The 27,891-nt window shown below is 37.8% G+C and overlaps 1 protein-coding gene across 1 annotated transcript; it reads left to right on the plus strand.

The window, feature by feature from the left end:
* The first annotated feature begins 560 nt into the window (after nucleotides 1–560).
* LOC129742407 (signal peptidase complex subunit 3-like) lies at nucleotides 561–19,826 on the plus strand. Its single transcript, XM_055734305.1, has 3 exons — nucleotides 561–611; nucleotides 19,366–19,637; nucleotides 19,701–19,826. Exons 1-3 carry the CDS (start codon nucleotides 561–563, stop codon nucleotides 19,732–19,734), a joined length of 357 nt encoding a protein of 118 aa, XP_055590280.1. The 3' UTR covers nucleotides 19,735–19,826.
* The last annotated feature ends 8,065 nt before the right edge of the window (nucleotides 19,827–27,891 follow it).

Below are 27,891 nucleotides of genomic sequence, written 5' to 3' on the forward strand. Positions count from 1 at the left end.
TCCAAGCATCGCACAACACGTCTACGTTCCCCTCTATATGGAAAGAAGCCTACATGTTTCCGGTCTACAAGAAAGGCGACAGGAGGAATATCAATAACTATCGCGGTATTTCTGCCTTATGCGCAATTGCCAAACTATTTGAGCTAGTTATTTAAGACCCTATCTTCTCGTACTGCAAATCATATTTCTCTTATGATCAACATGGTTTTATGCGTAAGTGCTCTACGACCACAAACCTGCTGGCGTTTACGTCTAAGGTGCAAGACAGTTTTGATTCAGGATTCCAAACAGACGCCATTGTGGGGGGATTTTCGGAGAATGGCTTATCGCGACGGAAATAAAAACACGATGTTGACTCGTTTACACTAAGTCACCGATTGATTTCTTTATTTCGGTTCAAAAGGTTTTTATAAACTTACAAGTACGTGTTAGTGTAAAGGAATTTGTTTATGAAGATAGAAGTCTGGAGCACCATATAGATTGGTTCGGTCGAAGACCAATTATGTAAACACCAAAAAGGTCGCGCATTCGAGCGATTCAATTATTTGTAAACACCCATCATGCGATCGCGCATTCGAACGATCGCCCTCAAGTGGGTCATAGAACGATCGGTACGTACAGCATGGTATGCATGGTGTACGATCAGAACTCAGCATGTTTATCTTAGAGAAATTCAACAAGACATTCATTGTTCCACTTTTACCAAAGCGTTGGTCGAAGCAGAAAAATGTATAGCCAGTATTAATACAATGGTTTGGTCCAAATGCATCAAGAGCAGAAATGGATGTTTGTAAAATATCCGTTCATAAACATTTTATTGGACTCAAAATAAATCAAAGTAGATTTTGTCACATAGGCATTATGCTCTATGAGTTAAAACATCCTGCAACAATGTTGCTTGGAAGTTAAATAAATGCTAGTCGGAATAATTGAATTGAATAATTGAATTGAATAACTGAATGCAATTATGCCACACCATCTACACCGATCTGCCAGCCGCTTTCGACAAAGTGAACCATGAAATAGCTATCGCCAAACTCGACCGCATTGGTTTTTGTGGGTCTCTACTGAAATGGTTTCGCAGCTACCTGGTAGGTCGGAAACTTATTGTCCGAACTGCAGTATCCATCTCTAACCAGTTTTTTTTTGCCACCTTTGGAGTGCCTCAAGGGAGCCATTTAGGACCAATACTATTCTTGATTTATATCAACGACGTGCTGTTGCTCCTCGATGGACCAAAATTAGCTTACGCAGACGACCTGAAGTTGTTTTATCCTATCTCCGGTCCTGACGATGCCAAGTTCCTGCAGGACCCGTTCAACCTCTTCGCCTCCTGGTGCCATGTCAATTGTCTGCCTTTGAATCGTAGTACCGTAAGCGGCTTCCATCAAATGCAGTGTATTTTTTCGACGACGAGGCTATTGCTCAAGTTGAGCACGTGAAAGATCTTGGTGTCATTCTTGACAAACGGATGGATTTCAAGATTCACACCAATTACATCGTCGATAAAGCTTCTAGAAGCCTAGGTCTACTGTTCCGCATGACGAAAGACTTCAAAGATATTTAATGTTTGAAGAGTCTCTATTGCTGTTTGGTTCGTTCGATCCTTGAATACGCCTCTGCTATCTGGTGCTCTTATTACCAAAACGGCTCCGAGCGTATTTCAGCTATGCAACGGCGCTTTATGAGATTCGCCCTTCGACACATGAGCTGGCAAGACCCGTTCCGACTTCCCAGCTACGAGAGCCTCTGTCATAGCTGATTTGCTTTCACCCAGAACTGATTCTCCCGCACTGTTGGAAGGTCTACAACTCAACATACGACCACGTGGTTTGAAAAATCGTGATTTCCAGCTCTACGTCCCTTTTCACTTATTGGTGTAATCAAGACATTCAACCGCTCAGACCGGCAAACAATCTGCCATTTCGCGGTTAGCCTCGGCCTACATTGGAATCACGTCTTGGTAATGCTCGAAGTGATTTTAATTTTACCTGTGCTGATTCTGCGCCACGTTGTTTAACGTTCTCAGAGGTGGTTGAAAATTGGTTGCCCTCTTCAGGCATACCTAACTAACAAAAATGGGAAAAAACAAGTTTCAACGTTCATGCGAAGGCTTGGGAAAGTCCCCGAAATCCAAATACATGTTCTTCTCCTTCATTTTCTGATCCTAACAATTAGTTGATTTGGGTGAGATTACTGAGGAAAATTGAAATTTTTGCATCAAAATTTAATGAAAATGATGCAACTTATGTTGAAAGCAAATTCAATGTTTGAAGCTTTCCGAACTTCTTTTAAGCAAATTCCGGGGTTGGAGTTTTCCACCGGCAAGAACAAATTCGATGTGGACGATAAATTTAAGAAGAAGTAAATGTCGAAGTTTGCCTCCAAATATCCCGTTTGGCAGGCCATCTGATCTTGCGGACTGAGGAGAGATCCTTTCGTGATAAAAAAGACAGTAAAGGACGAGATCTACAAATCTGAGTGCCTCGAGAAGCGCCTTTTGCTGTTCTTGCAGCAGCACGACAAAGCTCCGATATTTTGGCCAGATTTGGCATCATGCCACTATCCTAAAAGTGTCCTGGAGTGGTATGAAGCCAATTCTGTCCATTTTGTTCCAAAGGACATGAACTCGCCAAACTGTCCGGAGCTGCGCCCGGTGAAGCAGTACTGGGCAATAATGAAGCGGAAACTTCGGAAGAGCAGAAAGACAGTCAAAAACAAGAAGAACATGTTAACCCTCATCCGCATCAGGTTTCATTACCCTAATCAGCACTAGGAGTGTCAATTTGACACTACAAGCTAAAATCGTTATAACTTTTAGCGTGTTCAAACGATCTAAACAAAACTTATATCAATGGAAACCTTGTAACGTCAGTAATATATGTTTAGCTAAAGTTATATATAGCTAAAGCTTTTGGTTTTCTCGTTATTCAGCATGAAAGAAAAAAATTCCGAAAAAATATGCCTCAGGAAAACTGCTGTAGTTCATATATTACACGTCCAAAAAAATATTTGCCTTATGCATATGAAAGCTGAAGTTAATGTCTACATCATGAAGCCAAGAAATATTTTTTTAAATTTTTTTTAATGAAATGGTCACAAAAAGTTCAAAAAAGCGGTCTGAAAAAACCTACTTTTCATTCGATTGCTTGTAAATACTGTTTGAGCGATGGTAGAGCTTTCGAAAAAATATGACTACAAATTCTAACATTTTACTGTCTTTAGATTTTCCATGCAACAAAAATTGAATTTACTGGAATTTTTCAAAGTTCTCTACTTTGCGCGATTTTTTTACAAATTGAAATTTCATCTGTTTTTGTGGTCCACCGTCAGGTTGTACCCGGATTTTCAGTGCTTTTACTTTGTTTGGACCAATTAAAACTATATTCATTGGAAAGAAAATTTAATCTACATTCTAGTGAGGTGCAATAATTCACGCTGTGAGATTTCACAAAAATATGAAAATTATAAACGTAAAATCATTCCTGAATTTCTAGAACCACAAGCAGCGCGTCCAGCAAAACGTGTTTGTTTGCTCTCCGAGTAGGCCTACGGTGGGTGGTGATTTGGGCAGAGAGCGAAGCCGACAGACGAAATAATGATGACAAGCCTTCAAACTTGCAATAGGGTCAAAATGACACTCTAATGCGGATGAGGGTTAAGAAAATGGAAAAAAAAACTGAGAAACTGATACTGGATGACACTTTAAAGACTTGATGGAAGGCATCAAGCGAAAATGCGTTCAATTTTACACTCAAGGAAACATCGATTGACTTTTCCTTTTATTTTTGAAGTAAATATATGTATAAAACTACTCTGAAATTTTGGTTTGATTCTAAACATTATCTATAAAAAATTTGGCATGACATTTTCGGGGTCGCTATAATTTCGTGTTCACCTTTTAGTAGAATTTATCAAGAACTATGTAGTTCAAAGCTGCCAATCATATGTGGCACAAGAACAGCTCTTAGAATTTCAACCATCTTTGTCTTTGCAACGAATGGGTAATGAGAATTCCGGACAAGATGTATTTACATCATGTTCCGTCTCCGGGAAATCTTAGATTGTAAACGTCCAGTATGACCTTTACATACATGCAAATCAAACTGGAAGTCAACCCGCACAAAGTCAACCGGCTACAGTCTCATATTCAAATTAAAGTGATAAATCAGAAACCACCCAGAGTGAGACCAACTTCGCCCTCTGATCATAAATTCCAATATTTATTCGCAGTGCTAAGGTTACGGTCGTTTTGATTTACAATTTTGCGACGGAAAAAAATCAGATTCAACATTGAAAAATGCACTTCCCGTCCGTTCACAACATCGAGTGGTGGGATCTGGAAAAAGTCATCACTTTCTCGTTAGAATTTTCCTTTTTTTTCTAAATTTCCAGCGACCGTGTCTCCTGTTAGGATGCCATCTGGGAATGTGAGCACCATTCCGTGGGATGAATTTTAAGCTCAAATCGTTCAATTTTTTTCCCCCATCTCGTTCAAAACGCCGTCAAACTCTCAAAACGACGACGTCGGGTGGCTTCCTTCATGTAACACAAAACAGAAACTACACTCTGCAATATCACCATGTGAATATTTTAGAGAAATTGCATTTTGCTGAATTTGACTGGAGTTTTTGCCAAGCGGAAGATGCAGTTACAATGTGGCATGACGATGATGATGGTGATGGCTGTTACGAGCGAACTGCTGAATATGTTGGGAGTTTCACTGCAGAAATTAGCATAAGGTCCTTCCTTCCCTTGGGAAATCTTCTAAGATAGAAAAAGTGTTCATTATAACAATTTGTATGATTATATGTAAATTTTAAACAATGATAAAACTTAAGTTTTAGCCATACAAAAGTTCCATATGTGGATGAACATTCAAATTTACCATGGACTTTTCAACAAATGGTGTTATAAGCAGTAACAGCCCATAAGCAATAAACGCCTATGCAAAGTGTTCCCTTTCAAGTGATACTTCTACGCCGTGTAAAAAAATAGTTCGTATTAAAATAAGTCTTAACACGAAAACATATGTTTATCATATCTGTTTTCATTACGCACATTAGCCATAACAAACTTCAAACTACTGTTTGACATTTAATTCCCAATCATCATAGTTAGAGAGTGACTTCAGCCTGCCAACCACCAAGCTGTGCCAATAACTCTTCCTAGGTGGTTCCATTAAACTGAAAATTGATTGGATTTGATGTGGGCTTTTTGGTTCCACTCAACCGAACATAATCGCATTATCATGTGTAGGCAGATCTCGCGAAAATCTCCTACCACACATACGACGGAGCATGGAGCCTCACTTTTAAAGTTCAATCTTAACTGAATCAATCGATGAATGAAATCAGTGTGGTGCGGTGGCGTAGAGTTGACAGCTGTCTAGCAGATTTTTTCACCGATGCTCCCCGATTTTTTCCCGGAAGGGTTCAACTCAATTTTCCCATAACTGAGTGGTTGGTTGAAAGCGCCCAAATGTATACGAAAACATTGGCACCCCCAGTTTCCACTAACTAAGTACATATCTCTCAACTCACCCCGTCCCAAAATGTGTGAATGCTAGCTGTCAGCAGGTGATGAAAATTGATTTTGTGCGCACATGATGTTCCATGAATGGAGAGCGTGCTGAGCAGATTTATTTCTTTGAACGTGGCATAAATTATACCACCAGTTAACGTGTAACCAGAATTTGAAGCATGTTGCTTGTATAATCGGCTCATCGATGTAACACTAGGAGGTTATATGAAATACATTTTGCATAAAAAATTTGTAATTTTACGAATTTGTAATTTACCACACAAATTATAAAATTGTTACTTTTTTACACAGTGCGGGAGAGTGGGGTATCATGGTTCACTTTATTCTTTGCTCCATAACTTCTTCATTATAAAAGATAGAATAAAAAAGATAAATGGTCTGTTTTTCTTCATTTCTAACACATCCTCAGGTAATTTTATTTGAATTTGAATTTCTTTCTACGAGTTCTGACTGTTTTATAAAAGTACTTGTTTTTAGATTTTTTTAAAGTTGTGGGGAATCGTGGGCTAGCAAATCCAAAATGGACCAAATTACATGAGAAATTTATGAGTTGATCCAAAACTGTTATTTCATAGTTCATTTAGTTATTTCAGGCAATTTCAGGCGAAGAAACAAAAAAGAGAGTTGTGTATGATCAGATAGTTTCATAAACCTGGCTCAGGAATGTTTTGGCAAAATTCTTCATATGAGATTTATGTTCGTCTATATCGCATTGAATAAAACTGACAAAATATTTTTCATAACTGTTTACTTGGCATAATTTAAACTTTACCGATAGGGAAAACGCGTTTTAAGTCACCGATTTTACTGATCAATTTCGATTTCTGTCATCTGCACTGTTTGCATGGCAGCGGAGAAATGGTCAGGAAAATCTAACAGAATTCGAAGGAAAACGGGACAGATTCAAACTGACAACTAATAGTTTGACAGTAATCGGTCTGGTTGCGAATTCGTTCCGATCCGGGTATACGTTCGATGATTTGCCAGGAAGAGACAGAAATCCAGGAACATCTGACCCAAATCTGGACCGTAAGGTAATGAACCTCATCAACCGGAATTGATCTATGTCCATACGGGATTTGGCGAAAAAAGATGGGACATCGATCGGAAAGGTACAGCGGATCAAGAAGCGGAACAACCTGAAGTCATACAAGAAGCAGAAAGTGTCCAAACAAACGGCTGAACAAAAATCACGAGCCAAAACCAGAGCCCGGAAGCTGAATCATCGGATTTTGCAGAAGCCAGATGTGTGCATTCTTATGGACGATGAAACTTATGTAAAAAAGGATTCCAGTACTCTTCCGGGACCACAATTCTGCACTGCAGCTATTGGGGAAGATGTGAGTGACCAGTGACCACGGGAAGTCGATTGAGGTGGAAAAATTTGCAGTCTCAATTTTGTATTGTGTTACTTGTTGTTTCAAATGCTCGACCCCACATTCAAAAATATTTGAAAAATTACACAAAATTCACATTTTTACAAGGTGCAGAAGATTTTGAAAGATTTAAGTGCCTTGAATCGATATATGCAATTCGATTTTTTCCTATCGCCTTTTAAAAATAGGTAAAAAACATTGAGAAAATCCTGTTACCCCGAAACCAACCTCATATTCAATCCGCTTTAATTTTTTTTCGTGATTTTGATTAAACTAGGTCTCATACTAGAATGTACTTTTTGCATAATTTCACCATTCAAATTTTGAGATGAAAACGTAAAATTTGACTAAATTACAGCTAACTTTGTGAGGCAATATCAATTTTCCCTACTTTTACTAAAAAAGTTGTATCTCTCTTACCAAAACCCGCAACATGTTTTAAACTTATAAGTTTATTTAGCTTATGTCAAAGTTTCATGGAAGAATATCAACTGTGAGAAAAACGGCATTCTGTAAAAATTGGAAGTGTTGCGCTGTTCTGCGCGATTTCATTCTTTTCTGAACGCAACTTTATGTTAATTTTTGTATGCACTATAGTGAAAGAAGACTATGATGCGTACACAAGTTAACAAGTTATGTATGTTATATAGAAATATATGTTTACACAAAGCGACAGCGATGACAGTTGGATTGAGATTTTGATCTCAACACATATCCGAGTTATTAAGGTGGCCCACATTTCCCCGTAGCCCATGATACCTCACTCTTCCCTATAATTCAAATAACTCTGAAACTGCTAAAAATAATGATGAAAACATGTATACACGTTTGTATATACTTTCATATGCAAAGTTATTCATCACAAAATCTCTCTCCTAAGTTGCCGATAAGACTTCTTAATCTAGGATACAGTTTGAAAAAAAAAGAATAAAAAGATACTGTCAAATTTGGTTACATGCAACAATTTCCAACTTCAATAGCTTCTTAAAAAATAACTCTTGAGATTTTGTTTGATTTTTATACAAGGATTAGGGCTTCCTGAATAAAAGATCAAGTCTCCTTCAATAGGGGATCAAGTCTCCCCTAACTTCAGAAAAATCGCAATTTTTTTACTCCCACGAAAATGCTTCTAGTTCATCAACGGGTTCAAGTATCGTTCTAATTTTTGGAGCATAGAAACTTGGAGTTACAAGCTGTCAGAAAATGTCAAAGACGGCGAGTTGCTAAATTTTTACAAAAAGATATGGTGAAAATAAGAAAAGGGGATCAAGTATCCCCACTCTCCCCTACAGATTATTATACCTCTTGTACATCAAAAGACTTTAAGTTGATGGGACACCAAACTGACGTAGTCAGAAAAATTATTGGATTTACCAGTTATTTTTAAATTTACAAAAACATGCGATTTTCACCCTACTATGCAAAAGGGGTAAGTTGCAACAAACTCTGTAATTAATGAAAAATCAAATGAAAACGTTTGAAATTTAAAATTTTTGGTACATTTGTGATGTCACCTATTGCAGTAATTTTTTGTTTTGCTCAAATTAAATTTTACATTTTTCTGGGAGGTGTTTGTCACACAGAAAAGCGAAACGTGTTCCAGGATTTGAGCTGCTAAATAAAGCTTTGTTATGGCTGTTTTTAATGGTTTTTAAAAAGAAATTTCAGTGAATTATCATATTAATAGTGGTTGTGGTGCTGTGATAGTTGGAAAATAGTGGAAATTCTGGATTTGATGAGTGAAAATTTGCAAATAGAAAGTCGTAAAAGTTGCACAAATATGGCCGCCACAGGAACAACAGTGACATTCAAAGAAAAGTGGCTCGGCGGCACGAAGTTTTTTTTTCGTCTGGCGGAAGAGGAACATGACTGGAGGAAGCGGTTTAGGAAACTTGGTGAGATCAATCCAATTTAAATTTAACCTCTGTATCCTGCTTTCATAAATGGTTGTGCCTACCTAGTTGTTTACCGATAGTGGAGCATCAAATAGATTCATATTCTGGGTACTTTTGTTAAGGTTGTTTAATTGAATTTTCGGTTTTCTCAGCATAATTGAATGGTGGGTGGTGTGTGTGCGAGATTGCCGAATGGAATTAAAGAGCATGGGAGAGTTGAGAAACATGAAATGCAGGAATATTAGGGAGGTTCATTACATTCGAGCAACACGAATTGTTTTATGATGTCTTACCGGGATAGTCATCTAAGTTGCGCGAGTGGCCAAAAAACCATCCTTGGAGTTTTATTTGAAAATGATGCGTGCGAGTGTATATGGTTTTGTGTGGCTGTTTTTTTGCTATGAAAGCACAGTTTTTACTAGTTTGAACATACTTGAAAATGTGGTAGGAGGAGTTTGAACAATGACATAGAAGTTACAATTGAGAGGATATTCATTGGGAGATAGTATACTCAGTTTGAGAATGCCGCTCATTTTTTTTTTTTTTCTCGTAATACAGTCAGGATGGGAAACATACAAAGCAAAGCTTAAGCTGCGCATATTTCCATTGATCGAAGTTTGATCTTTGATTGATGGATGCGAGGTGGGTTGGGTCGGGTATGTCCGGTTGTTCTCACTCTCCCTTGCCCTGTAAGCGTGTATGCGTGTATGTTGAAATCTGGTGTTATGGTGTTATTCCGCTTAAGCTAAAGCGAAGAGATGAAAAGAGTGGCTGGAGATTTGTTTGCATGAATTACTTTTCCAATGTTGCAGTGTTGCCATCTCCATTTTCAAGAGCATTTATATTACATCTGAGCAGATGTAGGCGCAATTAATTCAGAATTTGATCTTTTTGTGGATCTTGATGTTGACAATTGAAGAGTGTTTATGTTTCTAAATTTAAAAAAAACCCTTTTTTTGTAAAAAAAAATTAAATGTTTATTTTATTTGTCTGGGGAATTGAAGGATATAGGAAATTGATTCTCTTACAAACGAGAAATAAACGTTGAGTACTGTGCTTCTCAACAATAAAATAAACTTCATGCATTTGACTATCTATAGTTTTTAGTGATCAAAATTTGACAAATTGGATCTTAACGGTTTGACATTCCTATTATAAAAGTCTTTTTTACTTATGAGAAACCCGTGTCCATTAAAAAAAGGAAGCTATATGAAAAGAGTTTCAGGATTCAAGTTTGTTAAAGAGTTAGGATGAAAATTTATATCATAAGTTAAAGTTTTTGTTTTAACAAGCAAGACATTTACTAGCTCTTCGTCGTCAAATCAAAGGCTTGTGCAGTGTTCGGTAGTGGATAGTTTTTCCGTCAGTAGGGTCGGTTCGTTTTGTTGGATCCAAAACGTGTTCCCAAAATCGTCCTGGATCAGATCCATGGCTAGGAACGGATGTGGATTGCTTAATATCAGTTTGATCTTCTTTGTATAATTGTCTACTTACTTTACTATGCCAGATGTATCAAAAATTGATTAATATAAGCAGCTACCTGAGATGCTCGAGAAGACCGGGGACGCAAACAGCACTAGACGTATGCACTGATTGAAAGGAATGACTTTCTTCGGGACTTTCGGGAGCGAAAAAACCGATTCTGAATCGTCATGGCAACGAGAACTGGGGGTTGCTTTGATCAAAAATTTGAAATAAACTTTCTTCTGTAGGGTATCGATAGGCTCATCGACTGATGTACGCGGTTAGTACCGAACAGGTAAAACACATGTCTCGGCGTGGATTATGGAAAAAGTTTGGGTTTTAAAACGTGGCGCAATTTTTTGAATCGTTTTTAATCGGCTATTGGAATGCGACACGATGGGTCGTGTGTTGAGAGGGGTCCTTAGTGATGGGCGATTGCTGTAACAGGGGGTGGTAGGGGGCAGGTTGGAGGGGGGGGGGGGGGAGGAGGTGGTTGTGATTGTTTAATTTTTCTTTTCTGTTTTTATTTTCCTATTCTACTGTTTTTTCGTTTCTTTTTTCTTCAGTTACTCATTAATCCATCTATTTGGTAGGGGTTCGACCAGATTTGATTGAATGCAATCAGCATTTTTATACAAATATTTTCAACCATTGAAAAACTTGAGGTTATCGACCAGAATCAGTAGTTAACAATCCAAGTAATCCATACGACTTAATCATTTTCGTGGTATCATCCTCCTTTAAGAACTCCGTAAATGAATTTTAAAATGCAGACCCGGTCGGTGGTCGGATTATAAAACAGATGAGGCCGTAGCTTAGATAGGTGAACCCAGAGTAACTATACGGAAAATAATTTGCATTGTGGTAAAAGAAATAGAATATCTATATCATTTATTATGTTATTTTTTCTGTTTTTGCTATTACTTATTTTATGATTGCTACACTCTGTTACAGAGAAACAGTTTAAAACCCTGAGGGTTAAAATGTAAAAAATTAAACCCCATATGGTTTCATCGTTTATTAGTCATGTGAATTCATTAGAAGGCCTCTTTAGGAGCAAATAGGAGTTTCATTAGGAAACGTAGGAAGTTTAGGAGCATAGGTTCAAAGTGGTTACTTTACCTACCAAGGTAATATCCCATGCCACAAAACCCTTACTCCCAAACATTCAGCGTGGAGATCTGTGGAGGGATGGCGTACAGCCGGCCTCCGCTAAACATATCTCCACATGTGCTGCACCTCCTTTCCTCCTATCGACTACATGGACTTGGCCGGCGTCGTTATTGGTTCATTTATAAGTAGGAGATCCTCAAAATTGTACAGTGAGATTGTGTAGCTTGTTCCCAGCACCTTTCATTTGGTTCATTGTACAATGTTGATTATCTCGAACCAATCACGGAGTGCAACCATTATGCCATTGGCCATGGGGCCGCAGGTGGACCGTAGTTGATAGCAAGCTCAAGCTCAAGCTCAATTAAATTTTACATTTTTCTGTCAGACATGTTTTAAAGAAAAAGTGTTAATCTACTGCATACATTTTGGGGTAAAAAATACTACAAAATATTCTTTTATCTTAAATCATGTAAATACCAACAGTGTTGGTATTGAATAATGAAAGCGATACAAATTTTGTAGGTGATTGATGTCATTAAGCCAATTCATCATACGAGGTAAAGCTTTTTACGGCATCGAAAAATGTAAAAAATTGTAGATCTATTGCTCGATTTTTTAATTCATTTTCGATTATTTTTGAAGAGGTTGCTTTTTTGTAACACCAAAAAGTTTTAAAATACTAACTGCGGTAAGGAATATAAAGCATGATTATTGATTGCAGAATATTCAAACGACATAACGACAATAACTAAATGTTTGTTACAAAATCAGATTCCTTGTTTCGGGGAAACTTTGATCACTATGGTTTTAACGTATATCAACATCTTCAACATTATTGTTTTGATGCCCATTAGCACAGAAGGCTTGAAACATCAATAACAGTATTTTTTGTGGACTCAATTGAATTGTTCAAAGTTTTCAATCAAAATCAAATAAACTCCAAAGATGTTGTTGCATACATTTGGGGGCAAAAATTATAACAATTCTCAAATTTTTTTGTCTCGAAACGAATGAAATTTTACCATCATGCATTTCTCTAGGTCCTCCCACTGTTCCTATTTTGTTGTTTTTATTCAAACTTAGCTATTTGCTAGGGTTTTTAGCCATTTGTTGTATACAGGCTTTCTCATAGAAAATGTCCGTTTTTTTAAATATCCCAAAATTATCATAGAATTTTATGGTCATTCTATTCGATAACTCTAAATCTACACATATAAAAAGGAAAAAAAGTTTCATATAATCAACCCATTTACTTCTAAATGCTATCATTTTATAAGGAGAGATGTTTGTTTGTGAGTCTTTGAAAAATCAGATATTTTAAAACTTTAAAACTACATTTTAAGTAACATTAATATATCTCCAACTACAAACCAAATTTAGCTTATTTGAATCTCAATTTATAGGCGATCAAACGTAAAAAAATAGTTTTCAGATATTTTAATTTCAGATATAGTTAATGATGATTATCTGAAAAAATTTCATGTAGATCAAAGTTAACCCAGTTTACGGTACCCCTTTTTTTAGTAGGGTGAAAATCGCATGTTTTTGTAAATTTTAAAATAACTGGTAAAACCAATAATTCATCTGACCACGTCAATTTGATGTCTCATCAACCTTAAAACTTTTGATATTTAAGCGGTATAAATATCTGTGGGCAAGAAGTTTTTAGAAGTCATTGAAGTTGAAAAGTGATTCATTATGCTCAAGTTGACGGTACATAGATATTATTTAAAATGTTTCACTTTCTACCAATGATAAGTTTCACGACGGTAGATGATATAAAACGAAAATTTTTGATTTAGTCTCCCAAGATTGTGCTCTTAGAAATTGCATATATTAAGGCGATATTCGTATGTACCAACATTAGGTAGGGAGAGTGGGGATACTTGATCCCCTTTTCTTATTTTCACCATATCTTTTTGGAAAAATTTAGCAACTCGCCGTCTTTAACATTTTCTGACAGCTTGTAACTTCGAGTTTCTATGCTCCAAAAATTAGAACGATACTTGAACCTGTTGATGAACTAGAAGCATTTTCGTGGGAGTAAAAAAATGCGATATTTCTGAAGTTAGGGGAGACTTGATCCCCGATTGAAGGAGACTTGATTTTTTATTCAGGATGCCCTAATCCTTGTATAAAAATCAAACAAAACCCCAAGATAGAATGTTAATTGACTATTTTGGTCATGTTTGTTCTCATTTCACAATTTATAACAGACATAAGAAGAAAATTCTATAACTTTGTCTCAACGCAAATAACATTGCATACTTAAAGGCGCTATTTTTTATAATTAAGAGAAAATTAATTATTTTTGCTCTTTTCTTCATACAATTGTTTGATAAATATAAGTTTTTGGATAAATATTAGTAATTTCGTAATCAGCAATCATAACGATCAATTCAGAAGAAGAATATGCCGTTTGGAAGGGGGATCAATTGTACCCAACTCTAGGGGATCAATTGTACCCATAATCAACATTTTAGAAAACTTTTTCTGAAAAAAGTTGAGAAATTTCCATTGCTTTGAAAATATGGCATTATGAAGTTCATTTTACGCTCGAACGATTGATACATTGGAACAAATATTTTTTTCATAATTTTCCCATGTAAGAAACATTTTAAATTGATAAAAAAATATCTTCAAGTTACATTTTGTGAAATTTTTCAAATAAAGTTCAATTACTCAAACAATTATTTTGTTAAAATTTTTTTAAACTACAAACATTGTTATCTTACTCATTTTGGCACATTTTTCTAGAACATTTGATCTTTGTAAGACATTCCAGTTTCGAGATATAGCTAAGGAATCAAGTATCCCCAGAGATCAAGTATCCTCATTCTCCCCTATAGATTTCGTATGCTCGTCACGCAATATATTTCGATTTTTGTCCACAGAACTGCCACCGCGTTTTTATGGCAATTCATCCTAGAATCGATAGCTGAAAAAATACAGTCATCCTGTTTATTTGATTTTCATTCACATCGCTCGGGGGCACGCTGTAATGAGAGAAATTTGAGAAGCAACTGTCAGCATATTGTTGACAGGGCATGAGAAGAAAAGATGCCCCGGATTGATATTTCGTTCCCGAGAGATGATAATAATGAGAGGGAGACGTATAACGATTTCGTAGTGAATAAAATAAATTTTCTTGGATTTTTTACAGAAGCTTGAGTTCATGTATAACCTAATTTCAATGAAATACATTTTATTTGAAATAATTCAATTATAGAAAAAATGAATAAGTTGAAAATTTTCCTTTCAACCGAAATCTGATAGTAATTGGATTTCGATTATCTAAAGTTCGAATCCGTAGCCGTTATTTTTAATCCCTCATCTGCTGATGGTTTCCAAAATTAGGTTCAGATACCAAAAATTCCCCTAGATACTAATTCGTCCGCCCATTTTCTGCAAGGGCCTGTCATTATCATACTTCCGGCTGAGGACAAAACAAAGCGGAAAGGAAAAATAAACTACACTCTGCTCGCCTTCAAGACGAGAATATTATCCCGCTTTCTGTGCTTTGTTTTTTTGGGCTCGATCATTATTGAAAAATTCTGCTCCTTCCTTAGTGAGGGTGAGGGGTTCGAAGCAGAGCCTTTAGGTTGCCTAACAACAAATTGAGAATTTATATTATCTTTATAGCGATGAGAATCGAAAAAGATTTTTCATGAACATAATCTTTTGACTAACTCATTCAAATGATTCGTACTTAAATTTTCCTGCTCGTTTTTTTTAATTTTTTTGTAGTTTTACAAATTATTACATACAGTGGTTGATACTACGTATATTTAGTAAGAAAAAGGTTCCAGCACGTCCAGAAATATCCAACATATTTTAATTATCGTTATCAACTGCACAAATCCAACCAACGAAGATGCTATATGCTACTGATGCATTCGAAACAAAAGTCTCTCTAGAATTTAATTTGAACCATAAAATTTCATCACGAAACTCTCCCCAAAAGATACTGCTGAAAAGTTTCCAACAGCGAGGAATCGTTGTTTGTTGGTACGTTGTTCTCGAATTAATTTCGTGCAGACAGATAAGAAGAAAGTTCGTCCAGCACGTATCAAAAACATATTGGTATAGAAATATATCTCGAGGACGTGTTTAAAGTCCTGAGCCCTGCGTCCTGCTATTTGCTGAATGATATGTTGTTAGGTTCACAGGTAAACATCGAAACAATCTTTGAATTTATGGTTTTGAAGAACGTTTATTAAAATTAAAATTTTTAAATATGAAACTTCAATCGTTGAAGAAAAATGTTTGACATTTTTCCATAAATTTTAAATAAGATACAAAAAACTACTAGAATTATATCAGTAATTAAAAACAGGAAAAATAAGATCCCTCCTCTAGAAAAATTGTCCCGGGTCCCCGAATACATAATCCGGCCTTCAAATCTAATTGAATGCCAAGCCATGCGATACGCACTCGGCACTCCCTTCGAGATAGGTACATCGTTCCACAAGAGGATTGGAATGCATCGTGCAATGGCAAGAGTTAGAATTCAGGACATTCTTGCACTACCTTTCAATAGTTATTTTTAAACCGGTGTTGCCTGTCGACCTTTATGAACATTTCTTGCATTTATTCTGTGTTGTTACTATCAGTGTTCGTCATCCAGCACAATCTGTACTGATGAGAGACAAGGCGTGCTTTCTTTCGTCCTAGATTTTTGATTGTTTTTAATGGTTTTATTCGTCGCTTAGGCTTTTACTGTTGTTTCTTACATTTGCTGAGTGTGTCCGATAAAGTTATCAGTGTTTTCGCGTTCTTTTAAAGTGCTTGTGACCCGTTTTTTTGTTTGCGAAATCGACGATTGATTTTCGCTTCTGAGGCTGTTGTCCGCCATCGCATCGCCGTGGTTACTCGATTGGCACAGATATTCGGCGAACAGACTGCAGCTCAAACACTGACACAAATTGATGTCCGGTAATTCACGTGATTTGACGAATCGTAATTTTTCTTCGACAAGATCTTACGACATGGCGTGCGATAAATGTTCGAAGCCGGTAAGCGAAAACGACAGCGTCAGGTGCCAAGGCTTTGGAGTGAAGTGGCTCTCAAGTGTGAAGTTAGAGGTTTTCTTTGGCTGTGCGAGGAATGTATCAAGCTAATGACGAACGTGACTTTCAAACGCGCTTTAGCAAGTAACGAAACCGTGTTTCGTGATATGAGAGAAAAGCATGACTCAGTCATTGCCGATGACTGAGCTGAGCTAGTGAAGATTAATGCAAGCTTGGAAAAGATTTCTAGCTCTCGTCCGAACGTTTCGTCAAATCGAGCAAGCCCCTGGCCGACCCTCGATACTGGAAAATTCCGTCACGACTGAGGACATCGTAGACCTCGTAAAGGAATGCTTATCTTGCGATTCTGCCAAGGCTCACCTCCTGGTAAAGAAAGATAGCACCCACAAGCCAAATCACTCCGATTGCTGCATGCGGTCGACTTGTTCATGTGTTGGGCAATGTTACTCCGGGGTTTTAATCAACACTCATGATAATGATCAGCGGAAGTCGTGTCTACTATGGACTCCACAAGCAACTCGAGAAGACTTAGCCCTTGCACGAAGTGTAACCTGTATATGACGCTCATTAGACCGGTTGTTCTCTACGGGCACGAGACATGGATATTGCTCGTGGAGGACCTGCGTACACTCGGAGTATTCGAGCGACGAGTGTTAAGAACCATCTTTGGCGGTATCAGGTATCAGAGAAGGGTTGGCTCAATAGCGGCACGTTATCCAAACAAGCGGGAAAATTGTGCCTGGCCATTTATTTTGTAGATTTCATCATTTACCTGAGAAAACCTAGAATCAATTAGAAGGTTTAAATTTGAGACTTTAAAGCTCTTTTCCACAAAGGGTAAGGAAAGATAGTATCTTTGTAAGTTTTAATTTCCTAAAATCGGATTCACTTATAACGTGTTGCCCTAGAGCACGAAAGCGTAGTTGGGCAAATGAGGGACAGTTACATATCAGATGAAATGAATCTTCCACGTCTGATTCACAGCTTCCACATAAAGGGGATTCAGCACGCTGAATATTGTACATGTGATAATTAAGTTTACAATGACCAGAAAGAGCTCTGATCAAGATGCTACAGTGAGATTTACACAAAGTTAACAAATATTTTGAGGCCACTTGAGATGGTTTTTCTAAAAATAGTTTAGTTTGGCGACAAGTGTCCAACTCTTCCCAGTATCGTTCATGCTGAGCAGAAGCCCAAGAACTAATTTGGTTCCTGACCCAGCATGGCGAGATTGGGACAGCCGGTTCTGGTCCGCAAAACTCCTTTTCCGATCCAACTCTGGCTAGTTCGTCGGCGCACTCGTTTCCAAAAATTCCCTTGTGTCCGGGTACCCATAGAAGGTTTAAACCGTTGCTTTCAGCAAGTTCTACGACTGCTTTTCGACATTCGATAACCAGTTTTGATCTGGAACTTGAGGTGTTAAGCGCTTTTATAGCCGCTTGGCTGTCGGAACAGAAATAGATTGTTTTGAACATTATTTTCCTCTGGAGTGCAATTTGCACACCATACATGATAGCATATAGCTCAGCTTGGAAGACTGTACAGTATCTTCCTAAAGGTTGAGCGTGTTCAATGTTCAACTGATGACAGTAAATTCCTGCACCAGCACGGCCGTTTGATAATGAGCCGTCTGTGTAAAATACTATATGATTTGCCATTTACACTAAAATTCTTGTAGGGAAAACTATTCGATAGTGTTAAATCGCTAGGTGCTAGATGGAACAAATGTGTTTGGACAAGTTCTGGCCACACACTTGTGTGTCCCGGAATTCGCACAGTATTCTCTGGTTGCCAAAAACCAACTGCCTGTAGACGAAAAGCACATGAAAAGGCTTCCTGTTTAAGAAACACATGTAGAGGTTTTATTGAGAACAGGGCTTCTAGTGCAGCAATAGGGGATGTTGTGAACGCTCCGGACATCCCTAATAGACACATTCTTTGAATGTGGTTTAGTTTAGTCCGAACTGTTGCAACTTCACCTTTTTGCCACCATACTAAACACCCATAAGCCAAAATAGGCCGTACTATTGTCGAGTATATCCAATAAATATGTTTAGGTTTGAGTCCCCAATTAATTCCAATTGCGCGTCGACATTGCCCAAAGGCCATGCATGCTTTTTTTATTCTGAATTGAATGTGCGCAGACCAACTTAACTTGGAGTCAAGTATAACGCCCAAATATTTCACTTGATCAGATACATTTATTTCAGAACCATAAAGGTATAGGGGGCGAACACCACGAATATTTCGTTTTTTTGTAAATAGAACTAAATTGGTTTTCAAAGGATTAACTGAAAGATTAACCCGCGAGCACCAATTTTCTACTGAACGCAAAGCTTGTTGCATGATGTCAAAAAGTGTGTTTGTACACATACCCTTGATCAAAAGTAGATAATCGTCGGCAAATCCATAAGTAGGTATTCCTTGATCGTTTAGATTTTCTAACAAACTGTCCGCCACTAAATTCCATAGGAGTGGTGATAAAACACCTCCCTGAGGACATCCCCGGGTGCTTATTTTTTCTATTTCAGCCAGTCTTAACTGAGAGTTAAGATGCCTGTTGCATAACATAGAGTATATCCAATTTATGATGATTTCAGGAATACCGTGTCGATGCGCTGCTTCTACAATTGAAATGAATGAAACATTGTCAAATGCTCCTTCTATGTCTAGAAAGACTCCTAGACAAGATTGTTTGTAGGAAAATGCTTTTTCAATATTGTACACGATATTGTGCAAAAGAGTTTTTGATGATTTACCAGTTTGATACGCATGCTGCGTATCATGAAGTGGGTGATATCAGGTACTATCGGCTTCTGAGAAATTTTGGGGACAAAACACTAGCGCCAAAATAATATTGACGAATTAGACTTTAACCATTAATTCGAAAATTTTAACAGCAAGCTTTGGAGTTTTTGTTTACACCACAATCCATGAAAGCTTTGTGTTGTGATTCGAGTTTCGATTAAATCTGGCAGCAACGTTCCAGACTTCAGCGCGACGTTCCTGACGTTCGATTTCAATGCCGATCTGAATACATTGTTCAACTGGAGTGTGAAGCAGCTATTTCTGTATCTGGCGATCGAATACCAGACGGAACTGAACGAGCTCAATCAGGTGGACAAAGTCATCCTGCGAAGCGAAAACGGTCTGCTGGACTTCAAGAACATGATCAACAAGTACTACTTCTGGGACGATGGCAATGGTTTGAAGTGAGTTCCGGACTTTTAAAAAATTTTTAGATTTCGATCTGAAAATTTGATTTTGTTTTTCAGGGGGCACCAGAACGTGACGACGACCCTTTCCTAGAACATCGTTCCAAATGCAAGACTGCTTCCGAATGTTTTTGCTCGCAGACATCATTCGCTCAATTTCTCGGAAACCTACAAGCCGCCGCCTGTCTAAATTTTCCTTAGTTCTTCAGTTATGCAAGTTTAGTTGAAAGTAGAAAATGTTCGAAATAAAACAAAATTTTAAATCACAGGACCTTTTAATATAAATTTTTACTTTAGTTAATTGAAGTCACACAAATTCTGCGGTCTATGCTATGACCAATGACTGCTTTAAAAACATGATAATAACTCTAAATTGGTTTGTTTTGCTCTGATAGCCGCTTGTCTGACCGTATGCATTTTTGAATCTGGGATTCTATGGATATCGGCCTTAAACTAAAGAGATTCATTTTTATTAAAACTCCATTAAGTCCACAGTTGTAAAACCAACATGATTCGGGAATTCGACATACAGTGTCACCTTCTATATACACACACCTTGGTTGTTTCGTCGGTCAAATGTTAAACTTATGTGTTTGCAAGCTTGCATGCAAGTTGAAAGCTTGAAGACTTTTTCGCTGGTGGCAGCACCGCAAACAAAGAGATGATGTCCCAGACTACTTGTTCGAAAAACGATTCAGCCGGGTATCTTGATAGAATAGAATATCTTTGGTGATATATAAGACATTCCTCTCGAATGTAATGATCGATTATTCTTTCTAGAGTTTTTAAAAAGAATGAGCTGAGACTTATAGGACGAAAACTCTTTGCTTCATCGTATGAATCTCTTCCACCTTTGGGAATAAATTTAACAGTTATTTTTCTCCACATTTTAGGAATATACCCAGTTCCAAGACTGGTTGTCATTACTTTTTTCATTACAAATTTTAGATGGTCGTAACCTTTTTGAAGAAGAATGGGAAATATTCCATCTCTACCGGGAGATTTATACTGAGCAAACCCATTTGTTGCCCATTGTAGAGATTCATATGTAATCACTTTGCGAGCAAAATGCCAGGTTTCTAAACTATTTGTGAAACAATCTTGTTCAACAAAAGAGGTAGACTGACCACAACCCGGAAAATGAATATTAAAAAGAAATGCTAATGTGTCTTCATCATTAGAAGTGTATTCTCCATTTGAGGTTTTGAGGTTTGATATCTGATAAAACTTTGATTTAGCCAAGACTTTGTTGATTCTACAGGCCTCATTTAAACTTGATATGTTTGTGCAATAGATCTGCCAGCTCGAACGCTCAGCTGCTCTCGTAGCCTTCCTGTAGGCTCTTCGAGCAGCCTTAAAAGCTTCAATACCTTCCGTACGCCGTCTGTTCCACGCACGTCTGCAACCTTTCCTCAGTTTTGCAAGATTTGAATTCCACCATGGTGTAGTTTTCCTATTAATTTTTAGAATGCGTAGTGGGCATGCCTCCTCATAGGAACTTACTATCATTTCTGTCATGCTGTTCACAACATCATCTAGATCAGCAGGAGTGTTTATTTCAGGGAAGAATCCATGAAATCGGGTAGCTAGATTATCCAAATATTGACCCCAATTAGTTGTTCTTGGGTTTCTAAACGAGACTGTATTTAAAAACTTTCCTGAGTGATCAAAGAATATAAATCTGTGGTCTGATAACGATTCTTCGTTTGGAAGATGCCAATTAGTCAATTCCAGTGAAACGGACCTAGAACAGAGAGTGATGTCAATCACTTCCTGCCTGTCGGTACGAACAAAAGTAGGATTGTTTCCTAAGTTGAGTATGTCTAAGTCAGTGCTACTCAAGTACTCCATGAGATTGGCACCTCTAGGATTAGTATTTGAGCTTCCCCAAATAACATGGTGAGCATTTGCATCACAAGCTATAATAAGCGGTTTATTGTGAAAGTCGCAGTACATAACAACGTTCTTCAAACCTTCCGTGGGAGATGGTTGCTCATAAGGCAAGTAAGCTGAACAGTAAATGTATTTTTTCGTAGTACTGTCGCTCATCAAAGTAACTTCTATAGCACAGATATCCCTAGTTGTTAATTCCGTTACTAGAATCGCATTAATAGCGTTATTAACAAGGATGCATGCTCGTGGCATTTCTCGAGCGCTTGTCATTCCTTCTTTACTGAAGACAGTAAAGCTAGGCTTGACTATGTTCCCGATGTAAAAATTCCCCTTTCTAAAATAAGGTTCTTGAACCAATGCAATTGATCCAATCCCATTTTGGATGAGCCGACATAAATTTACACACAAAATTTTCGAGGCCGGAAATTAGCAAAATTTTGCTCAAATTTGACCAGCTAGAAACTTAGCAATCATTTTAGCAAATTTTTCGAGCTGAAATTTTAGCAAACGAGAGAAAAAAATTAGCCGCCGCAATTTTTGCTCACTTTTTTAGCAAAAACCGGTAGAAAAGATCTTATTGGATTTGAAATTCAATATTTTTTATTTTTTCGTTGGAAATTCGGGAGAAATATCTGTTTATAAAATAGAAAACCAAATGTTATTTTCACTTTTTAATTTGACAAATTATTTTTCAAATTTCACTACACTTTCTGCACTTGAGAAACAAAACAGCACTTGACCGCAGTAACTGGACCATCCGCCGAGCAGAAAACAGATGAGGCCAGATCGGCTTACTTCTTAAGGGGGGGGGTAGGGTCTAACACTTTCAAAAAATCAATTTTTTTATTTTTTTATTTTCTTATTGTAAAACATTTCAAGAATGTTGTGTCAAATTTTCAAGTCAATTGAAGCAAAACTGTAGAAATTATAGGCCTTTATCTCCTCCTATCTAATACTGCAAGAAAGCAAGAGCAGAAACTTCAAACGCGTTTTTCCCGAAAGCACATTTTAAAAGTCCGTGGACATCGTCATTTGAAAACTACTTATCCGATTCTTTTCAAATTTGGAACATATTTTCTACATATAAAATACCAGACCCCAACGTTTTTCTTTTTTATTTTTTTCACTTTGGGGAGATTTTACAGGTAAAAAATGGCGGATTTTTTCGTGAAAAATCGTAGTTTTTACTTCAAACAGCCACAAAAATTTCATAAATTTTTTTTTAAGTTAAATAAAAACGTTGGGGCCCAGAAAAACTTCTATTTAAAATATTTTGCTCTGATTTTTTGACTTCAGATGATTTTGTGCTGAGATACAGTGTCCACCGCAAATCCTGTTTTCTAAAAGGCATCTTCGAAAGTGCTCCGTCACCGGCTCATTTTTCAATATTTTTCTACGAAAAAATTACTAAATGTTCTTTTAACAGTGCTTTGTATAATGCAAAAAATTTGAATACATTTGTTTGAACGATAGCTCTAGAAAAAATTCGTGAAAATGGTGTTTTTTTCTACCCGTTAGACCCTACCCCCCCCTTAAGTCGGTCATCCTGATGGCAGCAGCAACCTGTAGAAAAAAAAACCAATGAATTTTTCAAATTCAAATCCGGACTTTCCGTTGGCGAAATCGGTTCTTACCTGTCTGCTCCCGGTGTCAATCTTCATCCAATTGTCCATCACATGCAGCGATGTCGACCTGGCTTCCATTCCGTCGTTGTCAGCCCAGTCTTTGCAGGTTCCGCCAGCATCTAATTTGTTCAAAAGCACTGATTCGCGTCGAACTATTTTTTTTCTCGAAGCCGGCGGCTGCTGTCTAAACGAAGCGGCTAGGTAGGCTGATTTTTTACTAGAACCAAGCAAAATAATTATTTTGCTATCGCGTTAGTAAAACAACTCTTTTTGCTAATCGAAAGTAACACAGTATTTTTGCTAAGTGGAGCCTCGAAAGTTTTGTGTGTATTGCTGCTGTTCGTTTATGTTGAAGGTTAATCTGTACAACTTTAATCGAAGCCATGGCTGTGACGAATGATGAACAAACCGACATTAAACACGCAACAAACAACAACAACACATTTTCTACAAATTAAATTAAATCGAGCCAAATTGATTATCAGTATTGGTAACAAAACGCAACCGAAAGTTGCCATGCTGAGCGCATAATCCATATAAGTAGTACGGAGGAATGTTGAACTGTAAGAACAGAAATAATTTTCCACATGGGAGTTAATGTTTTTGTTGATCAGAGAGTTTTCCATATGTATTCAAAGATAATTTTAAATTTCTATAAGATCGAAAATATTTCTTGCTAACGGTAGAGAATATTTAACGTCCCTCCTACCCTCGCCTTAACGAGCTTCCTCGGCGCAAGTCCTTGAATCTTGGGAACACTATAGGAGGAAACAGCTTGTGTTGTTGCAATTGATGGCAGTAATCACTATTGGTGTGCCCTCCTTGTGAGTGACTGTTAAAATAAGATTTTTTGTTTTATTAAATCTTCAATAAGAAGGGGATAAATATATAGAATAATATTCTTTCGTTTCGAATTCAATGTAGAATGAAATAAATAACTCAGAAATAAAGTAAATTGTTTTATTATTTATTTTTATTATAATTTATGTTTTTCAATTTCATTATTGCATTCTATTTTAATACTTAAAAACTAAGAATCAAAATTCGATTGTTCAACCTTCGATATTACTTTTTATCAAAAATGTTCAGATGCACTCTGGAGAGTGCATAGAAAACTCTACGTTTGTTTTCTTCCAAAATGGCGACCGAGTTTTCGTCGATTCCCATCAACACTGAGAATCTTCCTCCTGGAATCCGCTTGATTTTAATAATTCTCCAAAACCGCACGTTTAGCAATTGGTTCTGCTTCTGTATAATATTCAGCAATGTTTTGGCACCATTTCTATCCAGCGAAGGAATTGCTGGAAATACTGCTGACACCCGCCTCAATGGTGGAACGGGTTCGTAAGGCAGAATTTCAAACTCCGGAAGGTTTCCTTTGTTCTGAATTGCGCCGAGTGCCTTTTTTAACCATTCCAGGCTATCAGGGTTCACAGCATGGAACCATGCAACTCCAGAGATGTAGCCACATCCCAGGAAAATTGGCTGTATGTCATCAGCAGGAATCTTCTGCTGCAAACGCACAATTTCGGTCGTCAAACTGCTGTAAAACGCCTCATCCACCTCAGCGTTAACGAGCTTCACCATTAGACGGTTGGCGTCGTCATCGTCCTTTTTGGTTCGCTTATCTTCATTTTCCGCCGGTGAGATTGCAGGGCGTTTTGACCTACCGGAGCTCTGTATCGGACTGGCCAACAAGTCACCTTCGTCGATTCCGTCCATTATGCGAATATCAAAGTTTTCCATCGTAGCGAGAAATCACTTGAAAATCACTTTTGAACGCAGTTGTTTGTTTTACTTAACGGAGTGAAATGAAAACAACCAAAAAAGCGCGCCCGGTTAAGTACTCGAAAACAAAAACCCATACATTTTTATCGTGGTTCCGGAGATGTGAAACAATTGAAAATAAAACAATTCCAGCGTCAGTATGAGTACAGCATTGATAACAGAACTAATATTTACGCCTAGGGTAATGTGTAGATTAACGATATTGTTTGTAAACAAAAGATAAAATTTCTATGCTCAAAAGCACGAACACTGTTAAGACGAGTGTTAAGAACCATCTTTGGCGGTTTACAGGAGAACGTAGTGTGGAGGCGAAGGATGAACCACGAGCTCGCGCGACTCTACGGCGAACCCAGTATCCAGAAGGTGGTTAAGGCTGGCCGGATACGCTGGGCGGGACATGTTGCGAGAATGCCGGACGACTGTCCTGCAAAACAGGTGTTCACTACGAATCCGGTAGGAACAAGACGAGCGGGGGCGCAACGAGCGAAGTGGTTAGACCAAGTGGAGCGTGATCTGGCGAACGTGGGGTGCCCGAGAAATTGGAGAACGGTTGCCATGGACCGAGATTTTAGGAATTGTGTTCGTAAAGTTATGTCGTGAGACAGAATACTATGTAAATAATGTAAATAAAAAAATCATAATAATGATGGACCATCTGTTATCTCTACAACGCTTCGATTTGAATACGACTTCCTACTATCTTTCTCTCGTATCGACAACGGGGATATGGCTGATTCGTACGGACTACTGACCTTATCAGGTTCTTCACCGGGACGCAACGCATCAGGCCTTTTGGAGACCTCAGAGCCCATCGACTCAGTCGCGCTGTTTCCAGCCTGCGGTATCAGTCGTCCCGGGAGGCAGTTGGGGCGTTGGAGTAATCTGGGTGCTAAGCGGATGATTTATATGCGCCACTCCGAAGAGATCATCCTCCTGTTTGATGCTTGCCCGGCTAAGAGACCCATCAATAGGGTGGGTATATTATGTATGGCCCTTGATCACCACACGGAGAAAAAAGACGACAGTTGTTACAATTATTTCAGCTTGTTATACCAATAATCGAAATGCAGTTGATTTTTTCGCATTCAACTACTTATATAATAGATTCAACTACAAACTTCTGATTGTCCTTACGTAATCAACTATCAATATAATGCATTCAACTGTATGATTTATTTTATGCATTCAACTATATGTAAGTACAATAGATTTAACTTCAAACTGCTGATTGACCTTATGCAATCAACTATGAATATAATAGATTCAATTGTAGTGGTATAATTGATTCAACTGTAGATATGATAGATTCAACTACAATTGTATGATTGATTTTAGGCATTTAACTATAAATATAATAGATTCAAATGAGTGGTATAATTGATTCAACTGTAAACATGATAGATTCAACTGTAGTAATATAATTGATTCAATTGTCAATATGATAGATTCAACTACAATTGTACCATTGATTTTAGGCATTCAACTATAAATATAATAGATTCAACTATAAACTTCTATAAGACTCTATGCAATCAATTATGATAATATAATTGGCACCACTGTTATTTTGCATCGACTATCCACAATTGTTTTTGCCACCATTTTCGGGAAAGTTTTTAGGCACTCGCCTTGCCGTCGTTGCTTACCATCTCGTCTTCGCATATTTTTTTTCGTCCGTCACCGTTTTTCTCGAAAAGGAGTCCGTGAAAGCCGTGGCCACCTGCAAGCCTTGTCCTCCCAATAAGCCCTTATCCGTGCTCGTCAAATGTCCGTGAAAGTATTTTGCGTAAGAATTTCAATCGGAGCTGCTGGTCGTACCCCATTAGCCAAAAGAAAACCATTTGCCTCCGGAACGACCGGATCGGAAGCTGCCCGAGATACCGAAGGAATCGAAATAAAAGGATTTAGTGCAAGGTATTCAGTGCAGTTCAGGCGTTCAGTTCTCCCACCGAAACTCCCGGTGCTAGCGATGGGAGCGGTCATTTACAACAACGTCTTCAAAGTAGCGAAAAAAATTGTATTTTTTCTTCGTAAACACCATCAGGAGGCTGTTCTGAGCCGCGGTTAAAGTGATGTGGTGCTGGGGCAGCAGTAACTGGCACCGATGGAAAAATGAAACCACTGTCAGCTGCCGAAAATCGGTTCATCAGCGAAATCGACGCGGATTTCAAGAAAAAGTAGTGTGTGTTTCTGGTAGAGGTCAATAGTGCCGTTGCTGGTTGTTTCTAATACGCATCGGTCGTAAATCGCCACCGATCGTTCCACTTCCCCAGCGGCAGTGGGTGTAGTCAATGTTGCTGATGCTCACCCAGTTGGCATTGAAGGACGAGTACAAACGGACGCGGCCAAACTGTGGACCGGAACCATCACTATCAAGGATGTGTGCTGCTTATGGATCCCCCAGGAGACTTTCAAAAGCTTTCGTAAGTTTTTGTATTTTGTTTTGTTTTTTTCAGGTTAGATTTCCTCCTGCAATAAAAAAAACTTAGTTTTGAAGTTCCATACCCAAATATTTATAAAATATAAGTATGTAATTATAAAGTAAATCATATAGTTCAATTTTAAATCACATCATTCCAAACGCATTTGGTCCAATGGAATTTTTCATGATGGTCTCTTTTTTAATAATTCCAGAAAATTCCCTCGGCATCAAAGTATCACCAAAGCAAAATCCACGACAGCGAAAGGCAACGCAAGCTGTCGGTACGGACAACTAGACGAACAGCTGGACCAAACAACTGCATTAAACAGGCTACCGAACAGTGATACCGATCACCATCTAGAACAGAACAAACACAATCCTTGTTGAACAAGAACAGCTGTACCTAGGTTTTTCCCCCGGAGTGTCGTGTGTCAGAATGGTTAGTAGTATCTTTTGTTAGATTTTTTTGGTTACTATAATTGAATTTTCTCTCCACCAGGTCAATCCCCACCGAATGCTGAAG

Source organism: Uranotaenia lowii, chromosome 2 (genome assembly GCF_029784155.1).
Source record: "Uranotaenia lowii strain MFRU-FL chromosome 2, ASM2978415v1, whole genome shotgun sequence".
In the NCBI taxonomy this organism is placed as follows: domain Eukaryota; kingdom Metazoa; phylum Arthropoda; class Insecta; order Diptera; family Culicidae; genus Uranotaenia; species Uranotaenia lowii.

What these genes read in the sequence shown, in the direction of transcription:
- LOC129742407 (XM_055734305.1), top strand. Translation starts at nt 561, where the DNA reads ATGCGATCGCGCATTCGAACGATCGCCCTCAAGTGGGTCATAGAACGA. An exon ending in AGTGGGTCATAGAACGATCG is followed by an intron (nt 612 to 19,365) that starts GTACGTACAGCA and finishes AATCCATGAAAG; the next exon opens with CTTTGTGTTGTGATTCGAGT. An exon ending in GACGATGGCAATGGTTTGAA is followed by an intron (nt 19,638 to 19,700) that starts GTGAGTTCCGGA and finishes TTTGTTTTTCAG; the next exon opens with GGGGCACCAGAACGTGACGA.